The sequence below is a fragment of the Siniperca chuatsi genome, linkage group LG2 (assembly GCF_020085105.1).
Source record: "Siniperca chuatsi isolate FFG_IHB_CAS linkage group LG2, ASM2008510v1, whole genome shotgun sequence".
NCBI lineage: Eukaryota > Metazoa > Chordata > Actinopteri > Centrarchiformes > Sinipercidae > Siniperca > Siniperca chuatsi.
In genome coordinates, this window is record NC_058043.1 from 17,386,955 (window position 1) to 17,412,757 (window position 25,803).

General features: G+C 39.9%; 3 protein-coding genes and 1 long non-coding RNA gene across 6 annotated transcripts; 3 read left to right on the forward strand and 1 right to left on the reverse strand.

The window, feature by feature from the left end:
- Positions 1-225: 225 nt before the first annotated feature.
- LOC122884532 lies at positions 226-2,586 on the forward strand. The gene is made up of 3 exons (XR_006379908.1): positions 226-1,459; positions 1,763-1,812; positions 1,946-2,586. It is a non-coding gene; the product is annotated as an uncharacterized LOC122884532 (long non-coding RNA).
- Positions 2,412-9,146, reverse strand: fbxo42 (F-box protein 42). 2 transcript variants are annotated; one of them, XM_044213811.1, is made up of 11 exons: positions 9,127-9,146; positions 8,807-9,038; positions 7,508-7,787; positions 7,216-7,332; positions 6,231-6,365; positions 5,387-5,540; positions 5,147-5,257; positions 4,789-4,885; positions 4,454-4,510; positions 4,192-4,308; positions 2,412-4,084 (listed from the first exon to the last, which is right to left on the reverse strand). In XM_044213811.1, exons 1-11 carry the CDS (start codon positions 9,129-9,131, stop codon positions 3,023-3,025), a joined length of 2,367 nt encoding a protein of 788 aa, XP_044069746.1. In that variant the 5' UTR covers positions 9,132-9,146; the 3' UTR covers positions 2,412-3,022. The 2 variants fall into 2 exon arrangements, with proteins under 2 accessions (XP_044069746.1, XP_044069756.1); XM_044213821.1 differs by lacking the exons at positions 8,807-9,038; positions 9,127-9,146 and adding an exon at positions 7,925-8,771.
- A 2,002-nt stretch (positions 9,147-11,148) lies between these two features.
- Positions 11,149-17,610, forward strand: LOC122884506 (SUZ domain-containing protein 1-like). The gene is made up of 4 exons (XM_044214503.1): positions 11,149-11,837; positions 14,507-14,556; positions 14,659-14,928; positions 15,066-17,610. The coding sequence occupies exons 1-4, from the start codon at positions 11,787-11,789 to the stop codon at positions 15,175-15,177; spliced, it is 483 nt and encodes a 160-aa protein (XP_044070438.1). The 5' UTR covers positions 11,149-11,786; the 3' UTR covers positions 15,178-17,610.
- A 619-nt stretch (positions 17,611-18,229) lies between these two features.
- Positions 18,230-24,871, forward strand: necap2 (NECAP endocytosis associated 2). 2 transcript variants are annotated; one of them, XM_044214365.1, is made up of 9 exons: positions 18,231-18,422; positions 18,576-18,814; positions 20,285-20,385; positions 21,888-21,992; positions 22,771-22,852; positions 23,302-23,410; positions 23,520-23,664; positions 23,774-23,858; positions 24,024-24,871. In XM_044214365.1, the coding sequence occupies exons 2-9, from the start codon at positions 18,720-18,722 to the stop codon at positions 24,067-24,069; spliced, it is 768 nt and encodes a 255-aa protein (XP_044070300.1). In that variant the 5' UTR covers positions 18,231-18,422; positions 18,576-18,719; the 3' UTR covers positions 24,070-24,871. The 2 variants fall into 2 exon arrangements, with proteins under 2 accessions (XP_044070309.1, XP_044070300.1); XM_044214374.1 differs by lacking the exon at positions 18,576-18,814 and having other exon boundaries at positions 18,230-18,422.
- Positions 24,872-25,803: the final 932 nt, after the last annotated feature.

Genomic DNA, 25,803 nt, shown 5'->3' on the forward strand with positions numbered 1-25,803 from the left:
TGGAACAAATGATGCTACTTGCAGATGAGATGACTCATCTATGTGCTCTTTTCTTTTTGTGCTGTATACAAAAAAGCAACTAGAGGGCGCTCTTCTACAACTACTCCAAACACCATCAGCTATATGACTTCCAATGCCTCTGAATTAATAAATCAAATGCAACAATTGAGAGTGAAAGTTCATTTTCTGATCTTGGAAAGAGCAGCGGACAAAAACAATCTCACCACAAGGTCAATAAGTAGCTGTTCAGGAGCTTTCGATGGTTTCACACAATCTTCCTCAGCAGATGGAGTGTGCCCAGTTGTCATTGAGTTGGACGCGTTCAAATTTCCTGAGCACTTTAAAGACTTCTTATGGAAGCAAAGAAAGGCCGTAATAGTTTGAATCTTACATTAAAAAACCTGAATACTTAATGTTAAAATGTAAATACCACTGAATTTATAGCATTGAAAAATGTAACTTTGAAAACCGTCTGTCTGAATTTATACAGTTTGAATTTCCCAGGTCATTTCAAGAAATTGCAAATCACATTGGGTTTTTTTTGTTTGTTTTTTTTAACAAACACTGAAAAAAAGTCAAGATGCTGACGTTGGAATGGTTAAGTTTAGAAAACATGAACATCCAGGCTACCGAGGATAATGAATTGATCAGATTCTGTCCTATCAGCTTATGTTCTGACAGTCACATGATCCAAGAGTTCAGGTGAGCGATTGAAATGCCGGAGCTTTAAAGAGGTTTTCTAGTTTAACTACAACTTGGAAGTTGATGTGACGTAAATGCTTTTTACAAGTCATTAACTCAAAACTACGTTAACGCCGATATGACATTGTTGGGCCTCACCACACCACATGTGTAGAACAAAGACAGCGGCCTAGCTGGGAAGGGCAAAGCCTTGACCCGAGGCCTGAATGGGAAACAAAGGCGCCAAGTCTCCACTAGCCCTTAATTCACACTTAGGTGTAAGATTGATGTGAGATCTTGGTGGAAGCCAACACAAGAGAGCACAGCTATGACGTCATCACCTCTATAAAGCCTAGCGCCACACACTACACGATGTCTTTTCCACTATAACCCCGTTACTACAGGAAGGCACATCACATGAACTTTAATTTTCCAAGGAAAGTCTTAACTCGCTGGACGAGCAACAGACTGCTTTGTGTTTGCTGAACACACTTTTGGATCCTGATCGTTATTCCCCATAATGATCCCGTAGCTGCAGAAGGGAGAGTCAGGTTTTACTGTCTCTTCACGGAGAGAAAGACCGCCGCTGAGCCCCTCTCTCTCTCCACTGAACGTCAACTACTGCTTTCCTCCGCTGTCATTCGAAGGAACAGTTCCACCATTAGAACCGCCGTCAGCGCGGATCCGGCTCCGTCAGTATCTGAGCCTTGAGAGGATTTCACCGGACAACCACACATTGTCCGGTGACACATTAAATCGCTATCAGGAGCGATCTCAAGTAAAGTAATAGATTTTTATAACTGTCTGTTATTTCATCTAAGCTTCATTGTTGTGAATCGTGCTGTGCTTATTTTGGAAAGTAGCGGACCGCCGTGTCCTGTTTTGCTGTGTGTTTTCGTGCTTAGCACGTTCCTCGCAACCATGCACCCATTGTCCCACACACACACAGAGACCTTATATGCTTGCTGATTGTTGTATACTTATTGTGTTTAGATTAGACGAAAGTGGTTGTTGGCTGAAGTTATTGATTGTTAATCAGTGCTAATGTTAAATAAACACTATTGTATCTTTTAAAGAGCAGTTGCCTGTGGTTACTGTGTGTACATGTTGGAATAACAGCTGGTTGCGAAGGTCAGTGCTCGGACTTCACCCTTCACTGTCCACCATTATTAATTTAAGATAGTAGCGTAAATATCAGCATTTTTAGGTGGACAGCCGCCTTTGAGGCACTTTTTCATGTTTCATTATTGGTCCCTGATCCCAGGGCTGGAACCAAACCTGCCCTACCTGAATCCCAACAACACGAACGTGGCAAAAGCCAAGACGTCCAGGTTTGAAATTTCCCTTTAATTTGGTGTCTGAATGAAACCAATTTGAACAACTTGATTTTTTTTTGTCTCGCCTTGAATTTTTAGATTCAAAAATTATTAACTGAATTCAAGAGACTTAAATATTTCTTTAAATATAATAAAGAGCATTTTCTGAATTGACTTTGCACTCCTTGAAATTACTTAAATTCCAACCAAACAAATTCAGAGCTGGTTTTTAAAGTAAAATATTTTAATGCTATACTTTCAGTAGCATTTAAATACTAACATGAAGTATTGAGCAGTGATTCAATTTCACATTTACTGAAGTTTTCAGTTGCTTGTAAAATTAAAATGACGGCCTTTCTTTGCTTCCATACTTCTCATCCATGTTTGCTTAAAAACACACATACACAGCAGGAATTTTAAGACTGTGACAGAGCAGACATGGAGGCCTTTATTGTTTAACTATGTTTATAGTACAGTGCCACATCTCTCACCCACCATGGCCCCCGACACACATTAGTCAACAACTTTTAATCACCACCGTGCACACATAACACGCACACACACACACACACACACACACACACACACACTTATCAATGTAAACATTGCAGTCTTAAAGAGTGATACAAAAAGCAAGGTAGTCGTCAACCGTTTCTGTTAACGGCATCTGTTCTTCCAGAGTGCAGAAGAGGGTAACACAGAAAAACAAAAATGTTATTGTATATATCGATCACCTTTTGGGGACCAACAAAAAATGTCCTGTTCTCTCTAATCACTGCAGTCACACACACACTCAGTCAGGATTCTCATTCAAACAAATGTTTTTATCAAAGTGTAGTTAAAGTGTTTTATTTTGAATGCTTGCAGTAGGCAGAAGGGAGAATAATGAATTTGAAGTGGAACATCTAACAGTGATTATGTTCTTTTCCCATAATCCTCTCTATAGGAAAAAGGCCTTGTGTGTCAATTCCCTTGTGTGTTCACAGGGTGGAGCGTCTGTCTTCCCAGTACAGCCTGGAGCTGCATTACCTTTTAGCACGTACAAAGTACAAGGCGTTGGTTTTAGGGTAGTACTTCACATTCTGTTTTTTGTCCATGAGGCCCCCAAAAATTATTAGCTCTCCCCTGCCCTGTACCACTGTGTGAAGGCTGGTCTCAGGTGGCCCCGTAACTGCAGCGGGAGTCCCGTTCCCGTAAACTCTCCAGGACACCACCCCAGCAGATTTGGCCCGGGACACATCCAACACATACATCTGCATGGGCTTGCAGTTGAGAGACTGGTACAAAGGTTTTCCTACGTTCAGACTCTGAGGTGGGTGATGGCCAAGACGCCGTGCAATAGGTGGAATAGCATGTCCATCAGCTCCAGCAGCGTGTGGAGGGCTGGAGGATGACGACGGAGGGGTTCCAGGAGGACCTGCTCCTCCTCCTCCACCACTTCCTCCTCCAGGCGAAGCCCCCTGTGGCTGAAGGGAAGACGATGACGATGAAGAGGGTAATGATAAGGAAGATTTGTTTTTTACTGCCTCCAGGCCTCTTCTTAAGGCAGCGGGGGACACTGCGCCTGGAGGAGTGTGTGGGGAGACTGCAGGAGGAGTATGCAGGCCATTAGTGCTGGGCACCTCAGAGTGGTGAGCGGCAGAAGGGGGAGACTCCCACCCATAGTCTGTGGAGGCAGGCAGGTGAGGGCGAGAGGGAGGAGAAGCAGCCTGGGCTGGACTGGTCCGGGGTGAAGGGGAGGATCCATTTAATAACGGGGGAAGTGGAGGAAGAGGAGGGCTGTCTGGGCCTTGTGAAGGAGACTGCTGTTGGGATGAGGATGGGCTCCCATCTCTGGCACTTCCTCTCGCTGAAGGCCGAGGTCTCAGCGTGCCCCACCGACCGTTTACACACGGAGCCTCTTCAACAGCTCCCAGGACAACACCAGCGGCCCCGCTCCGAACAGGAGACTGAGAGCGCAGGGAAGGCGGTTCGGGGCCCAGAGGGGCAGGCGTGGCACTTATGGGGGAGGGCCGAGAATTAAGACTTGGGCTGAGCGGCGCGCGGCCAGATGGAGCCTGTGAGAAAACCACCACACACTGGCCCACCTTGAGGTAAATTAACAAGATGAGAACAAAAGGCACATTAGTGATCAATCAAACGATTACACAGATAGACATGCAGATTAGGACTGACAGCTGAGACAGACACTTACTCTACAAGCTGGGTGACACCACAGCTCCGGGGCTCCGTGGTCCTCGTTTTCCACCTGCAGCTGCTGCCACCTCCATGGTGGTGCATCCATGTGGAGGAGCCAGGCATCTTTAAGGAGCTTTAACACACAAGACAACAGGATAAGTCAAAACTGTAGACACTTACAGTCACATGGAATATTTGCTAGGAGATATAGATATGTTGCTCTGATACTAGGATGAAGTATAAAAACAAACCAAAGAAAAAAAAAAACAACTACTTACTGCATTAGGGCCACCACAGCCTCCCAAGATGAGCAACGTCTGATCGTCAATCACAATCTAATAGGAAAACATTTAAAAGGTATCATTTAATTTCATATGAAAAAGTTAAGTGGAAGTTTCTGGCACAATGTCACCCACTTGCAAAGTGCTTGGAGGAGAGAAAGCTGTCTTAAAAAGGGTCAAAACACTTTATTTAAGTAACAACTTTATTGTCTGACCTAGGTTGGACCTTGTAAGAAGAAAAAAACTTGAAATGAGCTTAATACCATCTAAGATTGTCAGATTTTTTTTTTATTATTTTGGTGTAGCTGAAGCTGATGTTGAAGCTTTCTTACTTGTGATTGGCCTCCTCGCGGGTGGGGTGATGGACCAGATATGGGTGGTTTGGACCAGGACCACTGCTCCAGATCCAGAACCCAGACTTCATTACTCCTGATCAGTACCATCAGAGGGGACGACAACATGGTGAGGTGTAAGAGCCAAAGATATTATTCAGTAATACGCCTAATACGACACCTGAGAAGTTAATAAAATTTTTACCATTTGCCAACAATGAGGTGAAACACCTTTGCAAACATGATACTAGATGCTCCGTCATATTTGCTGTAATTTTAATGCGCAAAAAATTACAGATTTCACATTTAATTTATGCAGCTCAGTTTTCGATAATGTGTACAAGTAATACATTCATACATTTGACGTGCTCCTAGTGATCCCCCAAACACCACCATGGTGTTTCCAATTACAGAGGAAGAGTGGCCAGCCATAGGTGGAGGTCCATGTGTTGTTACTATACAGTTCCACCTGAGACAACAGAAGAAAAAATTAAATCACAAAAAGGGAGAAAAAGACAATAATGATGAAAAGTTCATTTGTAAGTTTCAACTTGTCGTAACTACATCCTTTAACTCCTAATACTGAAGTCTCTCTCACCAGTTCTTTGAAGGAGAGTAGGTGTGGATCTCATCAAAAAACCTTTCTGGCTGGTGCAGTGGATAAGGGCTGGGGCGAGTCCATCCCCCAAACAGCACTAACAGGTCTTTGTGCATCACTAGAGTCGCTCCAGCTTTGGGAGATGGATAGGAGCCTGTAGAAGGAAAGACCAAAGATACGACTCAATTTTAGCTAAATAAGCATGATGTTGTATGTATATACACAAATCAATAATCCAATTCATAAATACCCAAAAATATTTTAGTGGAGAAAAAAAAGCACTTTTTAATCACTTTAAGTTGCCTCCGGCTTAATGCCTTACGTGAAAATGGCTGCACAGAAATGAAAAACGTAGCACACAGCAAGACTACATAATACTTTTCCCACCTGGGGCTCACATACAAGTGACAAAGCGTTTGAAAACACATGAACATCAATTTTATGATGCAGCAGACCAAATCTCTCACAATAAATGCTCTTTACACAGGTGACAAACATAGAGCTCTGCCTCTTAATCCTTAGCATGCAATTTCATAAAAGGCACAATAAGCTCTAAAGTTTACAGCAATAAAATGCAAGTGCACTAGTAAAATTATTTCACTGCAATCTCATTTTATCGGTGCTTCATTGATTCGTTTTTTTACCACCTGCTCAAATATGGTGTACTCAGCTGCTGCTGAGCATCTGATTATATTCACTAATGTGGTTCTCGCTCCCACAGTTCCCCTTACATAAGCCCTATGGGAAGTTTTTTGTTTGTTTTTTTAAACCAGAGCTATAAATCGTAAAAAGAGCTCTGATTTCCGTTTCCTGTTGGCCTTTACTGCTTGTAACCTACTCGTACCTGAGGCTAAAGGGCGGATCCACTCCTTGCTGTTGAGGTCAAGTCTCCATAGATCATTGAAGGCAGCATTGCAGCTACTCTGAGTGCAACCCCCAAACACATACATGGATTGGTTTGAGTCGTAATAACATGCACCTGCAACCCAAAAAAGAAATTAACCACAACTTAGTAGCAAACTGCAGCAAACAGTGAGCTTTGAGTTTATATATATATATATATATATATATATATATATATATATATATATATATATATATATATATATATATATATTTATTTATTTATTTATTTATTTACACACACACCTTTTTTGTTTGTGTGACAACAGTAAAATTAGTGCCCAGTTTTTCCAATAAAATGGTACATGGAAGACATCTCCAAATGTTCGTACATAGTTGTTTACAGTACAGTTCCATTGAGAGATTATTTTTCAAAATGGTCTACTTTTCTCATGACCTTAAAAATCCACAGTTAAGCTTGTCTGACACTACAATCAAATTATGACATACATCATTAAAATTGATTTATTCTACATCAACATAAAGATAAACTTAGAGGTAAGTGGCCTTTTATGTCAGTAAATTAAAGTGTCAGATCACAACAAATCACTGTGTTTTCAAAGCTCAAAAACATTAACAATTATCAAAGCACATTTCTGTTCAAAATGTAAATCTGGTGATAAAAGCTTTGCATCAGCTTTAAACTGAAAACATGAACGTGTGTTACCTCCATAACACTAAATCCTTTTTAAGTGTTGTTAAAGTCCATCAGATAACAAAATGGATTATGTGTCTGCTCTTTTCACTAATCTTGCACAAGGCAGAAGCCATTTTATCTGCTGCACACTGGACTCATAATCTGATCCACAGCTATAACCTGAAGTTCTGTATTTTTCACTTCTGGGAAAAAGTGTTTTCATTCAACATTGTATACATGACGTGCAACTCATTTTGATATGATGTGTTGTAAAGCACCATATACTGACTGTGTGAGAAGCGCTGAGTGATGGGGGTTCCTGGATATGGGTATGTGCGACTTTCCCACTGGATATTTCCCTCCTGGACAGCTCTCAAGAAACCATGGTAGCACTGATAAGCAACACCTAGTTTGGATAAAATATTAGTAAGCAACAGGAACACAAAAAAATGTGTTTAAATTTTCCCTCTCAGGTGTTTAAAGCTACTCTGCTCATAGTGTAATGCCCACTCACACCCACTGTAACCAGTCCACCTTCTGATTCAGTTTTATATAAGACAGTGTAAATATGAGAGGAATACCTTTAATGAGGCGATACCACTGCTTACATACAAGCGCAGCAGTCTTGTGCTCCTGGTAAGGTGAAAGAAAGGACAGAATATATTCGAGAACTTCCTCTGGCAACTCCACCATTGTTCTCCCCCCTCCTTTGGCACCACTGTCCATGTTCCCTTCTTGTCGGCAGGACCCCATCTTTGATTCTACTTCCTCTGTTATCCCAGCAGGCTCTGCGCTATCGTCCTCCGTATCCATAGCAACAAAGCATCCATCCTCATTGTCAGGGGAGCGGGACATTATTGTCTGAAGAGACATAGGGAGACATGCAAGTGATGTATGCACCAATGTTTATGATGTTCAGGAGTATGTTTACCATCAGCTACACTACAATTGGCAGTATTTTCTATTCATTCTAGTAGACGCGCCCATTTCACACCTACCCTATATGTTCTTTATTGGATTCCTGCAACTCAAATTTAATGAGGATGAAGCCTTAAACAAAATTGGAGGAGATTTGGTCCTACCCCAGAAACCCAATGACACTGCAAAGCTGTAACCACCATAAAATGTTTTGGGGCATTTAATTCTCAGTAATCTTAATTGTCACATCCATTGTCTGAAACGGGTGGTGCCCTTTCTTTAGACTGAGCAGCTGGCCCCTCCACATAGCACGTCCCTCTTATATCGTTAGCTACCTCTAACTAGCTGTCGTTAGCCATCACATAATAAATAAAATGTTGGATTGCTAAAGCTAATTACCATCTAAAGCTAACTACATAGGAAAATACATGAACCTTGTGATATGTCATACGGCTAAACGAGGAGTGGCTTATGTTACAAACGACTATTTCACTGCCTAACCAACGTGTAACAGCTGCATGTTACTGAATTTAACGTTTGATCCTTGGAGAATATATGCTAGCACTGGCTAACGCTAGCTAACTGATCATGAGCATCCACGTTATCGTTAGCTAGCATCAATGCATTTTAGCTAACGGTATATAGCCATAGATTACGCGTTTTCCTTTAAACACCTCTGCTTGACAAAGTAAGGAAATCCCCACTTCTTAAGTATCTAAATGACACGACATGCTCTCAGGACAACAGTCTCAGCTAACATTACACCCTACTAGCTAGCGCGCTAGCTGACATCCTCAGTGTTTTCTGCTGCTAATAATCTTTGCTAACGTAAGCTTGAGCAGAGGCTGTGTGCAGTTACGTTAATAAACTAGCGTTAGCTCCTCTAATGTCACACACTTTGTCCCCTCTGAAAGGTTGTCAATTTCACTCCTTAACGTTAACTGTTGCAGCATTATTAATACCGTTGTTTTAAACGTGGTCTTTTGTGGGCTCTGAGTGTGTATCTTTCCTCTCCTTCCCCCCGGTATCAGCTCCGGAGGTTCCTCTGCAGCCTCCAAACAGTCGCCATCTTCCGCTCCGTGAACGGCGTCCTCCGCAGCACAGCGACGCTCTAACAGCCGCTGACCGTCTGTGGTGCCAGGGTGGGTCGACCTCCTGTACCAAACACTGCGCCCCCAGCTGCTGTGGACAATCCTGTGTTGCCCGGGGCAAAGTTGGAATTACCCCTAAATTAACACGACACTGTAATATGATCAGTTATGTTTAAATGTGGGCTATTTACCTCATTTTGGTTGTAGTAAATTCTTTAGTGACATTGCTGCTGAAAATGTAAATGCAGGCTTGTATTAAGATTTATTTAACACGTGTATCAAAAAATAAATAAATCTCCAGGTTATTGGAGATTAAACGATGCCTCCTCCACCTGTTACTTCATCAGACCTTACATTATTATTAGTTGTTTGGTTTTTTTTGTTTGTTTTTTACCACAAGTGGTTTGGTGCAGGAAGTAGGCCTTTCACATCTCATACTGTAGCTCTCTGCACGCTGGAATTAAATGTTTGTATTTCGTCCACCTGTTTTTTGGGGGGTTATAGGGCTGAGCTATATATTGTATACTGCTGTAATTTCATACTCCAGTGTTGGCCAGCTAACATCCATAGTCCCTCTCCTACTTTTTATTCATGCAATGTACTATGATGTTGAAATCAAAAGCTGCATATGTTTAATGAACTCTGCATGTGTAACCGGTTTCTTTGCTGTTGCATAATGACCAAATTCTTGTATTCCCTACATTGAAAATGCATTACTTACAATTAAATATGGTTTCAGAAATCATGTTTTATTATGTGGGCAAACGTTCAAAATATAGGCCACATAGGTCATTAATATGAAGCACCCAGGCTTAGACAGTTTCATCATCAGACCTGCAGTTTCAGTCCAACCTGCACCTCCACAGGAACAGCGGTTTAGACCAGAGATGAAGAGATGCTGGAAGTATATGTACACAAGGAAAGATAAACATTACTGCTGCAATTTTGACATTTGTGACTGTAGCAGGCAAATTGATACATCTGCATTTTTTTTCATCTGTCTGTGTGTTTGAGATTGTACATTTTACAAAGAAATGTTTTTACTCATAACATTAACAATGGCTCTGTTCTATTCAAGTGAGCCTTGACAGTGAGCCAGCATGCACAATACCAGGAACCTGAAACTGAAGCAGCTAAATGGAATTCAGTCATCATTAATTTTATTATTTATACCTGTGCTTTTCCTGCAGTGACACATCAAAATGTCCTCCATGAAAAACCATTAAAACCATTAAACCTGCAAAAGAGTTTCGTTAACTGACCATTCTGGTCCTGACACTGTGAAGACTTTATTCAGCTCTGAGTGTCATTGTGTGTCTTCTGTCCTTCAGGACTTAACTCCTGGTTATTTTTGTAAGGGAAGAATAATAAAAATTAGGGGGCCATGATGCAACATAAGAAAATTAGAAATATAAGCTGACCTGGTCTTTGGTGCTGAATATTTGAACTATAAATGCAGTTTTTTTTTTTAAGTCACTGTAATCTGTTGTTTATTTAAAACAGGTGACAATTTCTACAGATGGGCTAATTAACAATTATGTTCACTTGCATGATGGTAAAGTCCCTGAAATGTTTTAATACACAGTTCATAGTTGTTCAGAATGGGAAATCTTAAAAAACTGCCAAACAAACCACAAACTTAAACAATCACTTATCTTAAACGGGACGGAAGCCATTATACCTGCTATACACTGGACTCACATTCTGATCAAAATCCATTAAAATTGTATAAAAACATTTTGAGATTCTGGATGCATGAACTATTACTCAAACAACTGCACAAGAAGATGAATGGCTTTAATGCTGCGTTAAAGTCACTACCGTTCATTTCCACATTCAGCTGCTAGTTAGTTACAACTATAAAGTTTGGTATTGTGCTAATCTCTCCAAAGAGACAGGTGATATTCTAAGTAAAATACGACCATAGTCCTATTCTAGCAAACAATACCCCTCAGCAATCATTTGGAAAACATGCGGACACTCATGAGCTAAAATCAGCGTAAACCTGAAGCCCATTTATAATATTTCTCATTATCATTTTTGTCATTTTTTATTAATAATTGTATTATCATTGACTGATCTTTTATTTTATTAGCATTTTCACTTTGGCCTTTATGTATTGTAATTTTTGTCCAGTGACCAACGTGAACGCTTGCACGACGCGCTGTTCCTGTCGTACAGAACGTGAACGCAGCAGTTCCCTTCACCACATACAGCCTCATCCACCAAAAAACAGCATTAGTGAAGTGTAGTGGAGTGAGAGTGTCTGTCACTACTTATAGGCAAACATAACGCGATATGCAGTTAAATGAGCTTTGTCAGAGTCCGCATTTAAAGTATTGTATCTTGCTGGTTAGTTGTCTTGGAACTTGGAAGCTAGCAAGTTGACGCTAACGTTACCTAAGCTAACGTTAATATAACGTCATTTCCCTTCCGGTTTTAACGGTTAAACTTGCGAGGCATTGCTTAAGTGTTTAAGCCTAGCTAACATAACTGTCGACAATCCAAAACTATAGTGTACAGTCAGTGTTTTTTCCGTCTGAGCGGCGTATGGACGACACCAGTGGTCGGCTGATTTAGTGAGGTGGACGTGACGCCAAATTTAAAGTAGCAGGCAGCCAGGGGGGATTGCCCTCAGTTAAGCATTAAGCTAGCAGGCTAACACGCGGCCAAGGAAAGGTTTGCGAATCTGGTCACTCAGCCTTCAACTGATAAATAAAACTCGTGAGACTCAGCTCCCCGCGGGTCTGCGTGAGGGCTGTCCACCGTCCCGTGCTCTCTGCGTGGATGGGAAATAGTCATAGTTAGCCAGTGGAGCCGAAGAGGTAACCAGCCAGCAGTCCTGTTAAACATGGAGGATGAAGAGGTTGCAGAGAGCTGGGAAGAGGCAGCGGACAGCGGGGTGAGAAACACTAACGTTGTACAAATATTGTGCCGAACAAGGTTATAACCCGATTTCAGTTTGACAGTCAGCCAGTCACGTAGCAAGGATACGCTGGCTGTGTCTGGTGCTTTAATACATAAACATGTTTTTATTTATTTCGGCTTGTTTTCTCATCAAAGAAAGCAGCCTGGCTTCCTGGCTCAGTCTTGCAGGCCTCGCTGTCCCATAATGACACGGGACTGAGCTTGGCTTCGTGTCATATTATTTGCTCAACAAAATGGCTTTATGATGTGTGGAAAACCCGAGGAACATCCACAAAGAGAGCTTAATTTTTACAAAGTCGACTTTTTCCTATAATTCCCCCATTTTTAAGACCCGCCCATTGCGGAAATGACAGGTTGCACTGACATGAATCCTTAAAATACCATAACAGTGTAGTATGTTCAGGGTTTAGCATAAATCAGTATTATCCAGTAGATCTAGCAGATTTTTCTATCGTGGGTTGGTAGATTGAACCAGTTTGATTTGATTGTGGAAAGGTGGGTAAAATTACTAGTAGAGACAGTGCTATTACTGTCATTATGTTTTTGTAATCGTGTCCCCTGTAATCAAATGTATTATTTGCTATAATCTTGAACATTTTAAGTGGCTGCAAAAACATGTCCACATCACTTTTATGTCTGTCCATGATGTTACTGTTAAGGATGCTCTTTATCCTCTCATTCTGATTATGAGCAACCTGAAATTCAACAGCTGGAAATGTGTTGATATTATCTGATACTGAGATATGTATACAGCTTACCCTGTAACACTAAATGTGAATTTCAACTTCTGCTTGAAAATGTATATAACATATGTAAGGAATCAAATGTTTAAGTGCTGTAACCCCTGCCTTCCATCTTGTTAACATAGGAAATACAAAAACTTAACTAAAACTGCATACAGTGTATTGTAAAAGCCATAATCTGTACACATAAATCGCAGAGACTGTGCAGTATTTTACAAATATTTCTCTCTGTACTCCCATGTTTTGTTTTTAATCAGTATTATTTTTGTCTTCAGTGTTGTGTGTTTGTTGCAGAGTATCTGCATTGTCAATTGTAGGTCACCTATTTGTGACCAGAGATTAAATACATACTTTATCATCGTGAGGGATTGTTGGTTTGTAATGATTGAACTATGTCATGATATCTTTCAAAGGCATGTTTTCTTAGATTCCAGCAACCAGTCCATAACTTAGAAATCCAGATCTCGTGAACATGTTTGCTGTACAGGTCACTGAGACAAATAACAAACTTGTTGGACAGTAATAGAAATGTAACTAGACCTGCAAGCAGGTATCCAAGCCTCCGGTGCAAGTCGCAACATGGGGCCCACAGAGGCAATGCAAGTCGACCTGTAGTCCCACAGGTGCGATGCAAGTCGCAGGTGGAGATCAGCACAGAGATTGGAAAACATTCGGTTCAAAGACAGTAGTGTGGAAAAATAATTTACTACCACTGGCCCAAGTTTTGCGTTAATCGGACAGAGCTATGTGTAGATATGACATCACGTCCTGTTTTGACTGCAACCCACAGAAAGTTTTTGCTTTATAACTTGTGCATTTTTTGGATTATCAAAATCCTTTTAATTTTAATAACTTTTGATCATGAGGGTCCATAGATTCAATGTACAAGGTTTCGTGCAGCTCTGACTCACGGCCTAGGAGGAGTTCGAAAAAGTAGTTTTGCATATTTTACGATTTTGAGGGCAGGAGAATTATAAGTGACAATGGGCGTGGCCTATAATCACGATTCAGGGAATGCAGGCATGTAAGGTTTTTGAATGTGCAACGTACTATGTGGGAGTTACCGGCCAAAACACGTTTATCTTGATTATAGCGCCATCTGCTGGTGGACGTGTCATTTTTTTCTGTCTGTGGTGTGTGCACCAGTCTATACCTCCCCTGTGAATTTCACTTGCATAACTCTTATGGGGTAGGCTGCAGTACCACTTTTAACAACAGAAATAAATCTGAGCGATTTTTAAATATGGTTCCCAGCACCGCTGGCACTGGGCACCGCAATGCCTTGCATTCGTGGTTTCCAGTGTGTATGCATGAGAGTAGTGCAATGAAGGGGAGAAATTTTTTATATATACAAATGTATGCAAAGTTTTTAATAAAGTGTTTTTGTATAGTATAGTGTCAGTTTTCTTTAAGATGCATAGAATAGTGTAATGCTATTGTAACAGAGTGTGCTGGGTTCGCCTAACTGGGTAAACTTAATAAGGAAACAATAAACGGACAATAAGTCCAAACTTCTGAATTTAAACATTATGTCGAAATTGAGGATGTATGAGAAATGAGAACAGGGGTAGGTATGCCTTGTTTTTAGCCTAGCCGATTGCCGGAAATGCCTTTTGCTATGTCATAACGCATATCATTTAAAGGCGAATACTGCTGAAAAGACTAAAGTCTAAGCTTTACAATAGGCTCAGTCAATAAAATAGGTTTTTCAAAAATTTTGAATCATCACAACCACAAGAGGTCCTTGAGCGTACAGTCATAAATGTGCACAAAAAATATTAGGCTGATGGGTCCAGTAGCATGTGATATTAGCTGCAGACACACACACGCACACGGCCAAGCTCATGATCCCCTCCAGGCTTACGCCTGGTGGAGATAATAATTATGTCTTTCTCCTCAGGAAATCGAGAGAAGGCTTGAGGCTAAACTGAAAATAAACCAGGAGACAAAGTAAGCAAAGAGAAAATGTGTCTACATGTTTCAATACATGGAAATAATGCATAAAGTTTTTTCCAGTAATTTTGTTCCTCTCACATGTTTTTACCGGTACAGGAAGTCTAGCTTGGGTTCGGTTGGCTCACCTGTTAAAACTGCTATCGTAATCCAGGACGACTCTCTGCCTGCAGCGCCCCCACCACAAATACGAATTTTGAAACGTCCTTCAAATAACGGTACCACAGGAAATCCTGCATCCTCGGCTCGCCCCTCTCAGCAGATGAAGTCTTTGGCCCAGCGGGAGGCAGAGTATGCAGAAGCCCGACGAAGGATTTTGGGTAGTGCTTCTTCAGATGATACTCCTCAGGACAATCCATGTCAGGACAGGTAAGACATTACAACAAACAACAGTAATGAACTAGATAAAATACTAGATAAAATACTAGATAAAAATAGAGACTAGAAAATATCTCAAAGTGAAAAACACTTGTGTAATTTATTCTCATTTCTCCTCGTATCATTAGGCCAGCTCGTATGAGCGTGCAGCAAACATCAGAACCAGTTCGTCCAAACAATCATGTGATCCGCCAACCCGCGGGCCCAGATGGCACCTCAGGCTTCCGACTCTGCAGATAAACAGGAGCTACCTGCTGCAAGGAATCAGCTGTCTCCCTGAGAGGGCATGAAGGGTGGCAGTTAAAGGGGTTGTGTGTGTGATATGAAGAGCAGAGTGGTCAGATGACACAAATATTTGACAGACATTAGAAATATGAAGACATAGCATGGATTGAAATGAACTTCACCACCTCTCTCTACTCTGCTTACTGGCATGGTCTTTGCTTTTCACCTTGTCTTTTCCTTCTGTGGAACGTTGCAAGGGGCTGGCAGAGATCAGCCAAAGATCTGAAACCCCTTCTGTTCCACACTGTGAACAGGCTCTTGCCTCACATCCCTACACACTGTGATACTTTAATGTACCATGAGGTGCCCTATGATTTTAAGTATGATTGGCCGGCCGAGCGCCAGGGCATCAGGTGTCTGTCTCTTCAGGGAGAATAAGGAGAGCTCGTGAGTCTGGGAATTCCCCGGAAACGTGCAAATGAATGAGCTGGCCTTTCCACTGATGGAGCGTGGATCATGGCTGAGTGTCCACCGGGAAGCTGACTTCAGTTTGTTGGGTTCAGTGGAAATTAAGTGCTTGACAGTGCTGAGAGTTTACTGTGTGTTCAGCAGCTTGAGTGCAAGGTGATAGAAAGTCACACTGATCCAAAACTCTGAGTAAAAGTGTTCAGAAGTGCGTTTTAATACTGTAGTTGCATAGCAATGGAAGAGGCCCAGACCAGCACTTTCCACAGTCCACAGGCCTCTGTTTGGCACTGGTGGCTATGAAAGAAATGCCCGGTGGGCACACAGCCTGTGGCCAAAGATTATAGATCGGAAGGACAGACTGTCACAAAATCTAATCTTATTCAAGCAATAATAATGAATTTACTCCCTGGATTATTTTTTACGTATTGCCTAATTACCTGTGCTGTGTTTTTCGTTTCAAATTTTGTTTTAAACGGTTTACATTGTTTCTTCATGTTTGTGGGGGGCGGTTCTGAGACATTATGTTTAGGTCAGGGGATCAGTAGTGTATCAGAGACTAGATGATGTAGCTTGTGTAGGAAACTTTATTGGTAGTGTCATATAAAATTTTATCAAATTGGAAAAAGTCATGAATTGAAAATCTAAAGTTATTGTGCAGAAAATTCCCTGTGTGTGTGTGTTGCCTGGCTGTTTCTGATCAGAATAGCTAAGTTGGAACTTCGTTTACAGCCAGCTGCACTGCATCTGTCTAGAAAAGAAGACTTTGATCTGTTTTTGCACCAGTTGCAGTTTATTGACTGATTTGGTTTGCCAATTCTTCAAAAATAACTATTTTGATGCCCAGCGTGGAGGATGATATAGCCACATGACAACTGCTTTATTTTGGAAACAATTATGTCAGGGAAATTTGTGGTGAAAACTACAAAAAAATATAAAAATATTAGAAACCTGATCTTTCAATCAGCATCTTGTAGAATGAAGCCAAATTTAACTGCCTAGTTTTGATGAATGTCTTTCCTGTAGTGTTTTTCACACAAAAGGATTTTACACCATTGATCGCTTGTTTGCCAATCGGTGGCAAACAAGCGATCAATGGTGTAAAAAATAAATGTTTGCAAACCATGAAATCAATAATCTCATCAAATACTGATGAGTACTGATATTTACTGACAGGTTCACAGTAAATTAACCTGCAACACTTGTATGCCTTAAATGACAAATGATCCGTGGTTACATATGTACACTTTCCAATGGGTAGAGCTTGTTAGTCTTTTTTGTGCACTTGTGATAGTTTCATCATGTCATTGAATAAATCCTCTTGTCACTGAGGCGCAGCTTATAACTGCACTCAGCAAGAGTTGTAGGCAAATACAAAACCACACACAGTAAGGACGCAAATAACGCTTTTCTTACAGTTACAGTTCTTAAGTGTTCTGGTGTCAGTTAAACAATTGATTGGAAGAACTGTAATGAATTGAAACTATGATTAACAGTAAGTTAAACAACGTGCAGCAGCAAACTGCCATATCAATATGGCTAAAACTGCTGCATTTGTACCACTTATTCCAACCTCACTAACTGCAAAAAAAGTGAGTGCATCGTTCACTAATGCCTGGGAGCTGAAGTTACCTCTTGATGTTGTTTGATGACAGCAAATATTTTTCTTTTATGAGATAGTATACACTGTTCGGAGCAGATGACATGCAGTGTTGTAAACTGGATTTGGACCTACAACATCAAGGATACATGTCCGTAAAACACTGTTCCCAGTGATCAGGTTCAAGTGTTGAAATAAAAGGGATTTTTAATCATTTCAAATTGATAAAGCAAATACCCATCCCGTACCTATTTGATCTACCCATGAAGCTTTGTTTAAAGTCATTCACAGCCACCTGTCTAGTTTGGATGTCATTGTTATTTTGAAACTTGAAAAACACAAATGACATTTGAATACCCTTTAATAAACACACTTCAAAAAGGGAGCTTGGTGTGTGTTTTTCTTTTAGATTTCGTGAAACTTGGATGAATCTGAAGCATATGTTATTTCTAAATTAGTTAAGGTGATACAGAAAAAAAAACTGATTATGGTTAATATAAAGACGTATATAAAAGAATCATGGTAAATTATAAAAAACATTTTACAGTACATTCAATTCTTCAGTATTAGTGGTTACTTATATTCAGTCAAAAATAAGCCATACACAAATTTACATGACAAATTGACAACTTTAAATGCTCACATGCTACAACAGGTTGAGAAACCATATTTAAAATCATCAAGTGCTTGATTTGATCAAACAACATACTACCAATATATAAACTAGGCAAAAAAATTAAGTGATTGAGAAACATATAAAGCTACATATACCAGCCTCGTACCCTCCTGCATTCACACACTGCAGATCACACAGGCGATATTAATAAAAGTCTGTAGGGGTTATATTTAGGGAATGACTCACGGACATGAGTTCAAGCAGTAGGCCTTTTTCAAAGCAGATGTTTGGACTCGTCATAGTAGGGAAAGCACAGGTGTTACTAATAGCATTAACAATGGCTCTGTTCCATAAAGTGTCCCAGATATCCATGACAGTGTGATAGTGAGCCAGCATGCACAATACCAGGACTGAAACTGGAGCAGCTAAATGGAATTCAGCCATTACTAATGTTACTACTGTGACATGTCAAAATGTCTTCCATACATAAGGCCGGCAGCAGCAAGACATCTGATAAGACATCTTACTGTTTGAGTGTGGACAGGCTGTTTGATTGACACCGCTCGGACCCGACCTCAGGTAGGCTACACCTGAGCAGAAAACACCTGTGTGGATGTGCCCCACACTATAGAAAGCCCAGTGTTATTATCCCCTTCACCCACAGACACAGCAACTGTCACTGTAGCCGTGGAAGTTTTACATTATCAGCCTGCCTGTTTCTGCACCTTTCAGGTGCTCAAACCATCCCGACCAGACGCGGCGCTGTTTGGTTCGAGCACCGCGGCTCATCTGGGGTCTCGTCGTCTGGTTCAACTCCAGCCGAGGTGTCCATTGAAAGTCGGAAGTTGGCTTTGATAGTTAGTGAAACTTGACAAAATGGCAGAAGACAACAGTTATGAGTCAATACTCTGCGTAAAGCCTGAGGTTCATGTGTACCGGATCCCGCCGCGGGCTTCTAACCGTGGATATCGGTAAGTTGACCCCAGAGAGACGCAACTTTAGCAACTTCGCTAACTGACGAGTCTCGGTGAGTGCGAGACAAGTGTGGCTCACCAAGCTACTTTCACAGAAACACGTCCATTATCGGACAGCCAGCTTGGATGGATGTTCGTCACTTTTATCTATTTCCCTGCTAAATGTCGTTGATGGTTACAGCCAGTAACCGCTGAAGATTTAGATAAATATACATAAGCTAGCTGATAGCTACACATGCCAGTGGCTACGTGCGCAGTTACCTAAAAAAGTTAGCGTTATTTCGAAACACAAGATCGTAGTAGTAGTAAATGCTCGCAGAAATCGGACACCATATCCCGACTTCGTCACCAAACATTTCCCTATCCGTGACTGACACCTGCTGTCTTTTAAGTTAACTTTCGTTGTGAAAGACATGAGAAATGATGACATAGCTGATAAGCCCGGAAAGTTTAAAATGGCAGGGCTCGTGTGTGTCCGATAATGGATGAAGGACTAAAGAGTCGATGCTAGCGGTTAACCAGCTAAGTGTTCACGAAGAGTCAGTCCATTAGAATTTGCTTGATGATTAATTCAACAACAAATGCATTGACTGCTGTCAAGCTGTAGCTACTTCAGCGCGTTGTGTGCTTTGCAGACAGAAGAAATGTATGAAAACATTATCTGACGTTAGCTAGACCTGATGGGAGACCTTTCTACCTGGCTGCCTCTGGTCTTACATTAGATCAGTGTTTGTCAGGTGGAGTCACATTATAGTGACAGGCCGAGCAGCTGTCAGCCATCACCGCACCACAAGCAACAGTTTATAACTGCCCATACGCAGCCTGTTGAAGAAATTGTCTTTCAGTAGGTTAGTTAACTTAACTCAAGGTCCGCTTGCTAGCTTTTTCTGGAGCTTTCAACTGTATCTCACGGGCTTTTTCCACGGATTGGATTTGATCAGACCTCATGACGAAAACAGAAGACCGTGAGATGCGGCTGAAAGGCCTAGAAAAAGATACCAAGTGGACCTTGAGGTGACTCTTGTCATATTTTGTTCAAGAGAAATTCTGAAATATTTTTGTTTTAATATCTGGAATGAACCTTTTAGGATTACGTTTTTGATTTTAATACTGAAGGTGAGGTATGTGAAGCTTTGTTTTAGCTCAGAGCCTAATGATGTCTTTAAAGGAGATCAACAGGTGTCATATTGTAGTATGTTTAATTAGTCCAGTCTACTGTAAATCCCAATGAGATGTATTGAAAGAAGCCAATAGATCCTTCAAAGCGATGAACACTACAGAGTTTTGTTTTTGTTGAGAGATGACTTTACATCATTTTAGTCTTCCTGAAAACTTTATAATTTCACTTCCTCCTGCTGTGAAAAGCTACAGCTGCCTCTGCAAAACAATGCTCAAGTCAGCTCTTTCAATGACTGAGGATTAGACAAACCACTTTCATATGTAGATGTGTGTTTCCTCTTTTTCTAGCGCTGCAGACTGGAAGCTGGATGAACCTGCATGGAGTGGTAGGATGAAAATCACTGCTAAAGACAAGATAGCCTACATTAAGTTAGAGGACAGAAACACAGGTAAACAAACTGGCATCTCCTTGCAACTAAGTTTGACATTGTGTTTTCTGCACGAGTGTGTCAGTGTGTACATAATCCACCACATGGATTCTCTTACCTAATGTCACAAGACACATTGCTTTACAGCTAACTCTTTTACACAACTGTTTACCTCTGCACCTAATTGTGCAAGGTAAGAACTGACTCACTTATTCACTTAAGTGAGTTTCTTGCCTTTCTATAATCACCAGAGTACCAAGTATTAGAAAAGCACTGACTGTTTAAAGTGAGCCTCAGTTCCTTCGAACCTTAGAGCAGACCTTTTTATTAGTGTAGCCAAACAGAAATCCTCACCAGTTTAGCCATGGAAAAAAGTGAAAGACTGCTTCATTGTCCTGTCTGCTCTGTTTACAAGCATTGAATATAGATCCTTTTATTAGTTAGTGGCCATGGTTATATTTGTTACATGGATCAAATGTGTTGTCACATTTAGTTGGCACAAGATGGCGGTTCAGAAGTGTTTGAGACTTGAAACATATGGTCCACAGCATAAGGGGACCTGGCTGCTGCACTGTACTCTCTAATGGATTAAAGGGAATGAAAGTTAACCAAAGCCACCCTGCTGGTTTACTAGCAAAAAGGTGACTGGTTTGGTAATATAAGATCCTCCGATTACATTAAAGCATCTTTCTGTATCCAGTTTCATCAGACCATGGCGTTAACCTACATATTTTATCCAGGTTGTGCCCATAAGTAATTTAACAAGACTGCTGTGAACATAACTTGCACATTAAACAGTGTTTTGTGTCATTATGGATGATGACAAGCAAACAGAAGAAAAATTGCTCTGTACTCAAAACTCAGGAAAAGCTGTGTGAGGAAACAAAAAAAACGTTACTGTTGTCATTGATGCTAACAGTAATATGTAATTACACAGCAGATTCTTGGCCTTGCTCGCTTCACATTAACAATATGCTTAAAGGTTATATTGATAACATTTTTATGTAGAAGAATATTTAAAAGAGCTTTTAGAAAGGTGTGGAATAAAAGTATCACTTTTCCTAAAAATATATATTATGATTTGTGAATTAATCGTGTTAAAATTTTTGACTGGTCCAAAATGAATGTTTGTTTATCTCTGTGTGAGATGTCTGACGTTTGGTTCCTGCTCCTAACAACAAAGCTTGTGAACCAATAATATAACGACATTGGTATCGCATGATATAGCTGCCAGTTAGTGTGGAAAAAACAGGCTCTGATGTTAGCACATATTAGCTTTGATATTTTAATTAGTTAACTATTCAAAATGATCCCTGCAAACGTTTGCCAATTATACAATTCCAGTCATATTTATCATAGAGAACCTTTTAAGAAAAGGCATCACACGTTTGTCACAGTGTGATCAAAGCGCCTGTCAGCTTGCTATCTTTCTTTGTCCTTTTCAACCAACTTTTTTACTTTGATTACTTACAACGCAGAAAATAACCCTAAGTCTCCGTCTGGTGAAAATGTGTTCTTTGCAGGAGAGTTGTTTGCCCAAGCTCCAGTCGAACAGTATCCAGGGTGTGTAGTTGAAGCAGTCACAGACTCCAGCAGGTATTTTGTGATCCGGATAGAGGATGGAAATGGTAAGATACTTTCATCAGAGAGACTGTTTTTGCTTCAACTTTTTGAAAATAAGAAACACTTAGAATAAGAGAAAGTAGGCTGATATACTAAATACATCTTAAATGTAATGTCACATTTATATAAAATTACATTATATCAGTAAAAAAAACATTGAAATCTATATTAATTTTTTTTTTTAAATATATCTTATATTAAAAAAAAAAAAAAAACATGACCAACTGTAGCCAAAATTCTGTTGAAAGGGAATAGTACATTAACCTTTCCTTGAACAATGGAAAGATTGCCTGTTTTTACATTTTAAAAACTGTATTTCCTCGCTACTTAAGTTGTTTGACTCTTTATTGTTGATCACCGTGATCTTTTAAAGTGACATCATAGTGACGCAACACTTGGTTAACTTGGCCTGGTTTTCAGCCATTTTTCTCAAGATAATCACAGGACCTCTCCACCTGTCTCACACTGCAGTTATCAAGTGACAGTACATTAAGTCAAAAGGGATTTTTAATTTTTTTTTTTTTTACAAACAGGCGCCATCTATTGCTGTTTTATAGCATTTATCTGGTCTTTTAAATGTAACACAACTCCACTTTCTAAATGTCTTTATATTCAGGCTAATATGGTGTAAGACTGATCCATTGCTAAGTCACAGTTGCCATTTAACTTAGGCCTACACTTTGCCTTACAGTATATATCTTACCGCAGGAATATGTATGTTTTTATTATTTGATGCAAAAGGTACCCTAATGTGTTTTTGTCTTAACAATTGCTTTTATAAAGGACGTCATGCTTTTATCGGTCTGGGTTTTGCTGATCGTGGAGACTCATTTGACTTCAACGTAGCTTTACAAGACCATTTTAAGTGAGTTAGCTTCTCTTTTTTTACCATCTCTGTTTATACATCTTTTTATATGACCTGGTGGATAGTTCTAGCTACATTTTGGTGCATTTCTGTGCATATGTTTAAATATGATATTGTGAACAACATTCATAACTGAACATTTGCTTTGTGGGTAGACAATGGTGCACATTTATCCATTCTGCATCTAATTGATTTGTTTTCATTCTAAGTGATTGTAATAAAAAAAAATACTCATTCCACAGGAATTAAACCTTATTAGATAATGTTTGTTATAATACTTTCAAAGTAGCAGCGTTGTAATACAAATGCTGAACCGTTAACCTCTGTTGTTAAATTTGATGTTTTCTTATCTGTATCTTGCTACTGCAATGACCCAGTTTGACTCTATCCAAAATTATTTTAGTGATAATTATTATACTCTCAAACTCTTTTTTTTTTTTTTTCTTAAGGTGGGTGAAGCAAGAAGGTGAGCTCGCCAAACAGGAAGCTTCTGATAGCGTAGCACCTAAGCTGGACCTCAGCTTCAAAGAGGGGCAGACTATCAAGATCAGCATTGGGGTGAGCAGCCCCAACATTACAGATGTAAAGGAATTGAGGATGAAATACTGAACAATGACAGATTTTATGAAAAGACACTAAGAAACTGTCATGACTCTGTCCATCACAGAACATCAAGAAGAAGGAAGCAGGTGGTGCCAAAGCACGGCCCATGGGTGGGGGTCTGCTCCCACCTCCACCAGGTGCAAAGGCTGGAGGTGTCATATCGCCTCCTGTGGCCCAGCCGACAGTCTCAGCTATGCCGACTAATACTGGTGATGACCATACTATTGTATCAAATCACTTTTTTTTTTTTTTTAAACATCTTCACCTGATTTTAAACAGTATTCATGCTTTCCATAATTGTTTTTCCTCCACATGCAGCCTCTGTTTTTGACTTTGGGTCCCTCGTCCCTGCAGCCCAACCCAACTCTGACGTGTGGGGAGATTTCACATCTGCAGGGTCCAAGTAAGTTTCTCAAAAAAATGTCACCTGCATTTTTGTCTGTGTAGTAATCCACCTTGTCCGTCTGTCATATTTGTGTTCGTTCTACATGAGTGTTTTGAATTCTTTCACACATCCCATCATCGCTCCCGTCTCTCCCGTCTCTCTCCCACCCTCTCTCCTCCACAGCTCCAGTAAAGATGCTGTCAAATCAGGATGGGTGCAGTTTAGTTGAGTCATGAGGAAAAATGTGCACACACTCAGGTTCCATACATTCCATGGACAGGAACGATTGTGGCAAAAAGAAACTAAAAAGAGAGGAACTGTTAGCAAACTTGACTGGCTCATTCACTGCACCTGTTCTGTAAAGAATATGTTCACAACACAACCGCTGACCAACACACTCTGGAGGAACAAACAGTAAAATGTACATATTTTTTACAATCTTATTCTTTTTTTCCACACTCTGCTATGCAGTGGGTCTTTTTCTTTTTCACTGTTAATCTCTCCAGAAATCAGATTTGATTGTGTCCCTCTGCTCCAACATCATGCATATGTTCTCATTACACCAGCAACACTCATCTCATGGTTGTTTTTACTGTTTGGGAAAATTATATGGCTTACCTATTGAAGTGTACATGTTTTGTTCAGATCTATACCTGTGTGTGTGTGTGTGTGTGTGTGTGTATGTATGGTTTTTCTGTTTCCTAGTTTCTGTTTTAGGAGATTTTGCAAAGCAATATTGATATTTGATTAGTTTTACATTAAACCTCTTAAAATACCCAGATTGTTTTAATCACGTCGTCGGGGGAAAAGTCCTGCTTGCTATTTTGTCTATCGTTCAAAGTTTGAACATGTTTGTCTTTGTGTCATGCGTCTTTGCGTTGTGTGTTCTTGCTTTTTAAAATGTGCCTTTTACCAAATAGAAATTTCCTTAATGTTGTTGCTAATTTGCATTGAGTATTTGATTAAGTGCCTTTCTTAAGAAGATCTAAAATGTAAACCTATGTCTTGTTGTAAATAAACAATATATTTCATTGGCTCTTGTTTTGATTTTTATTAGTCAAGTAGTCTGGTTGTGATATTGTAGAGAGGGTTCTCCATTTCTCTGCTTCATAGCTACAGAATGGTCTCAGACATCAGACCAATTTAAAGCTTTTGGTATTGCAGAAAGTTGCTTATAATACAAGGAGAGCTTTCAGTACGTTACCAGTTACGTCCTCAATGTAATCAGCAACATACTAGAAGGGATGAAATCACAGCCAGTCTTTTTTTTTTTTTCAATCGGGCAAATTGGAGTTAATTTCAGAAACTTTGCCATATTGTCTTCAAGTTCTTTATTGTTCTGAAGTTGATAATATGACCATGTATTCAGTATCAAAGATTTGCCTAATTTCCATCTTTTCCCTGTTTTGAAACCCCAAAATGATTTTCGTTTTAAATAAATCCCAATTAAAGGATTAAATGCAGTTAAGGTTTTATTGAGTTTACAATATTTCCAATTCTTAAATAGTAATACAGGCTGTTATAGGATTTATCTGATTCTTCTGACTGTGTAATGATTTTGTGACTTTAACACGAAACTAATATAGATTTGATCACTGCTTACCAGACCAGATGTAATCATTGGTTTTATGTTTAAGACTTAGTTTGGTTATTTTAATAGAATATAATGAATAAGCCACTTTTTAATAAACTATTAAGAAAATTAAGAGCACTTAGCCATATTTGGTGCATATTGCTACAGGAATTATGGGATAACATAATACATTTATCACTAGCTTCACTAAAAATCTTTACTAAAAGATATTATTATTTAGTACTATTACCTGGAGGCGATATGTTTTTACTAGTTAAGGGAATATTTGGGATAATTTTCAATAATTCGAAGAAAAAACAATGTTTATTGATGGATTTCATTGAAAACGTAATGGCAGAAATGAGATGCGTGCGATCATACAACATGATG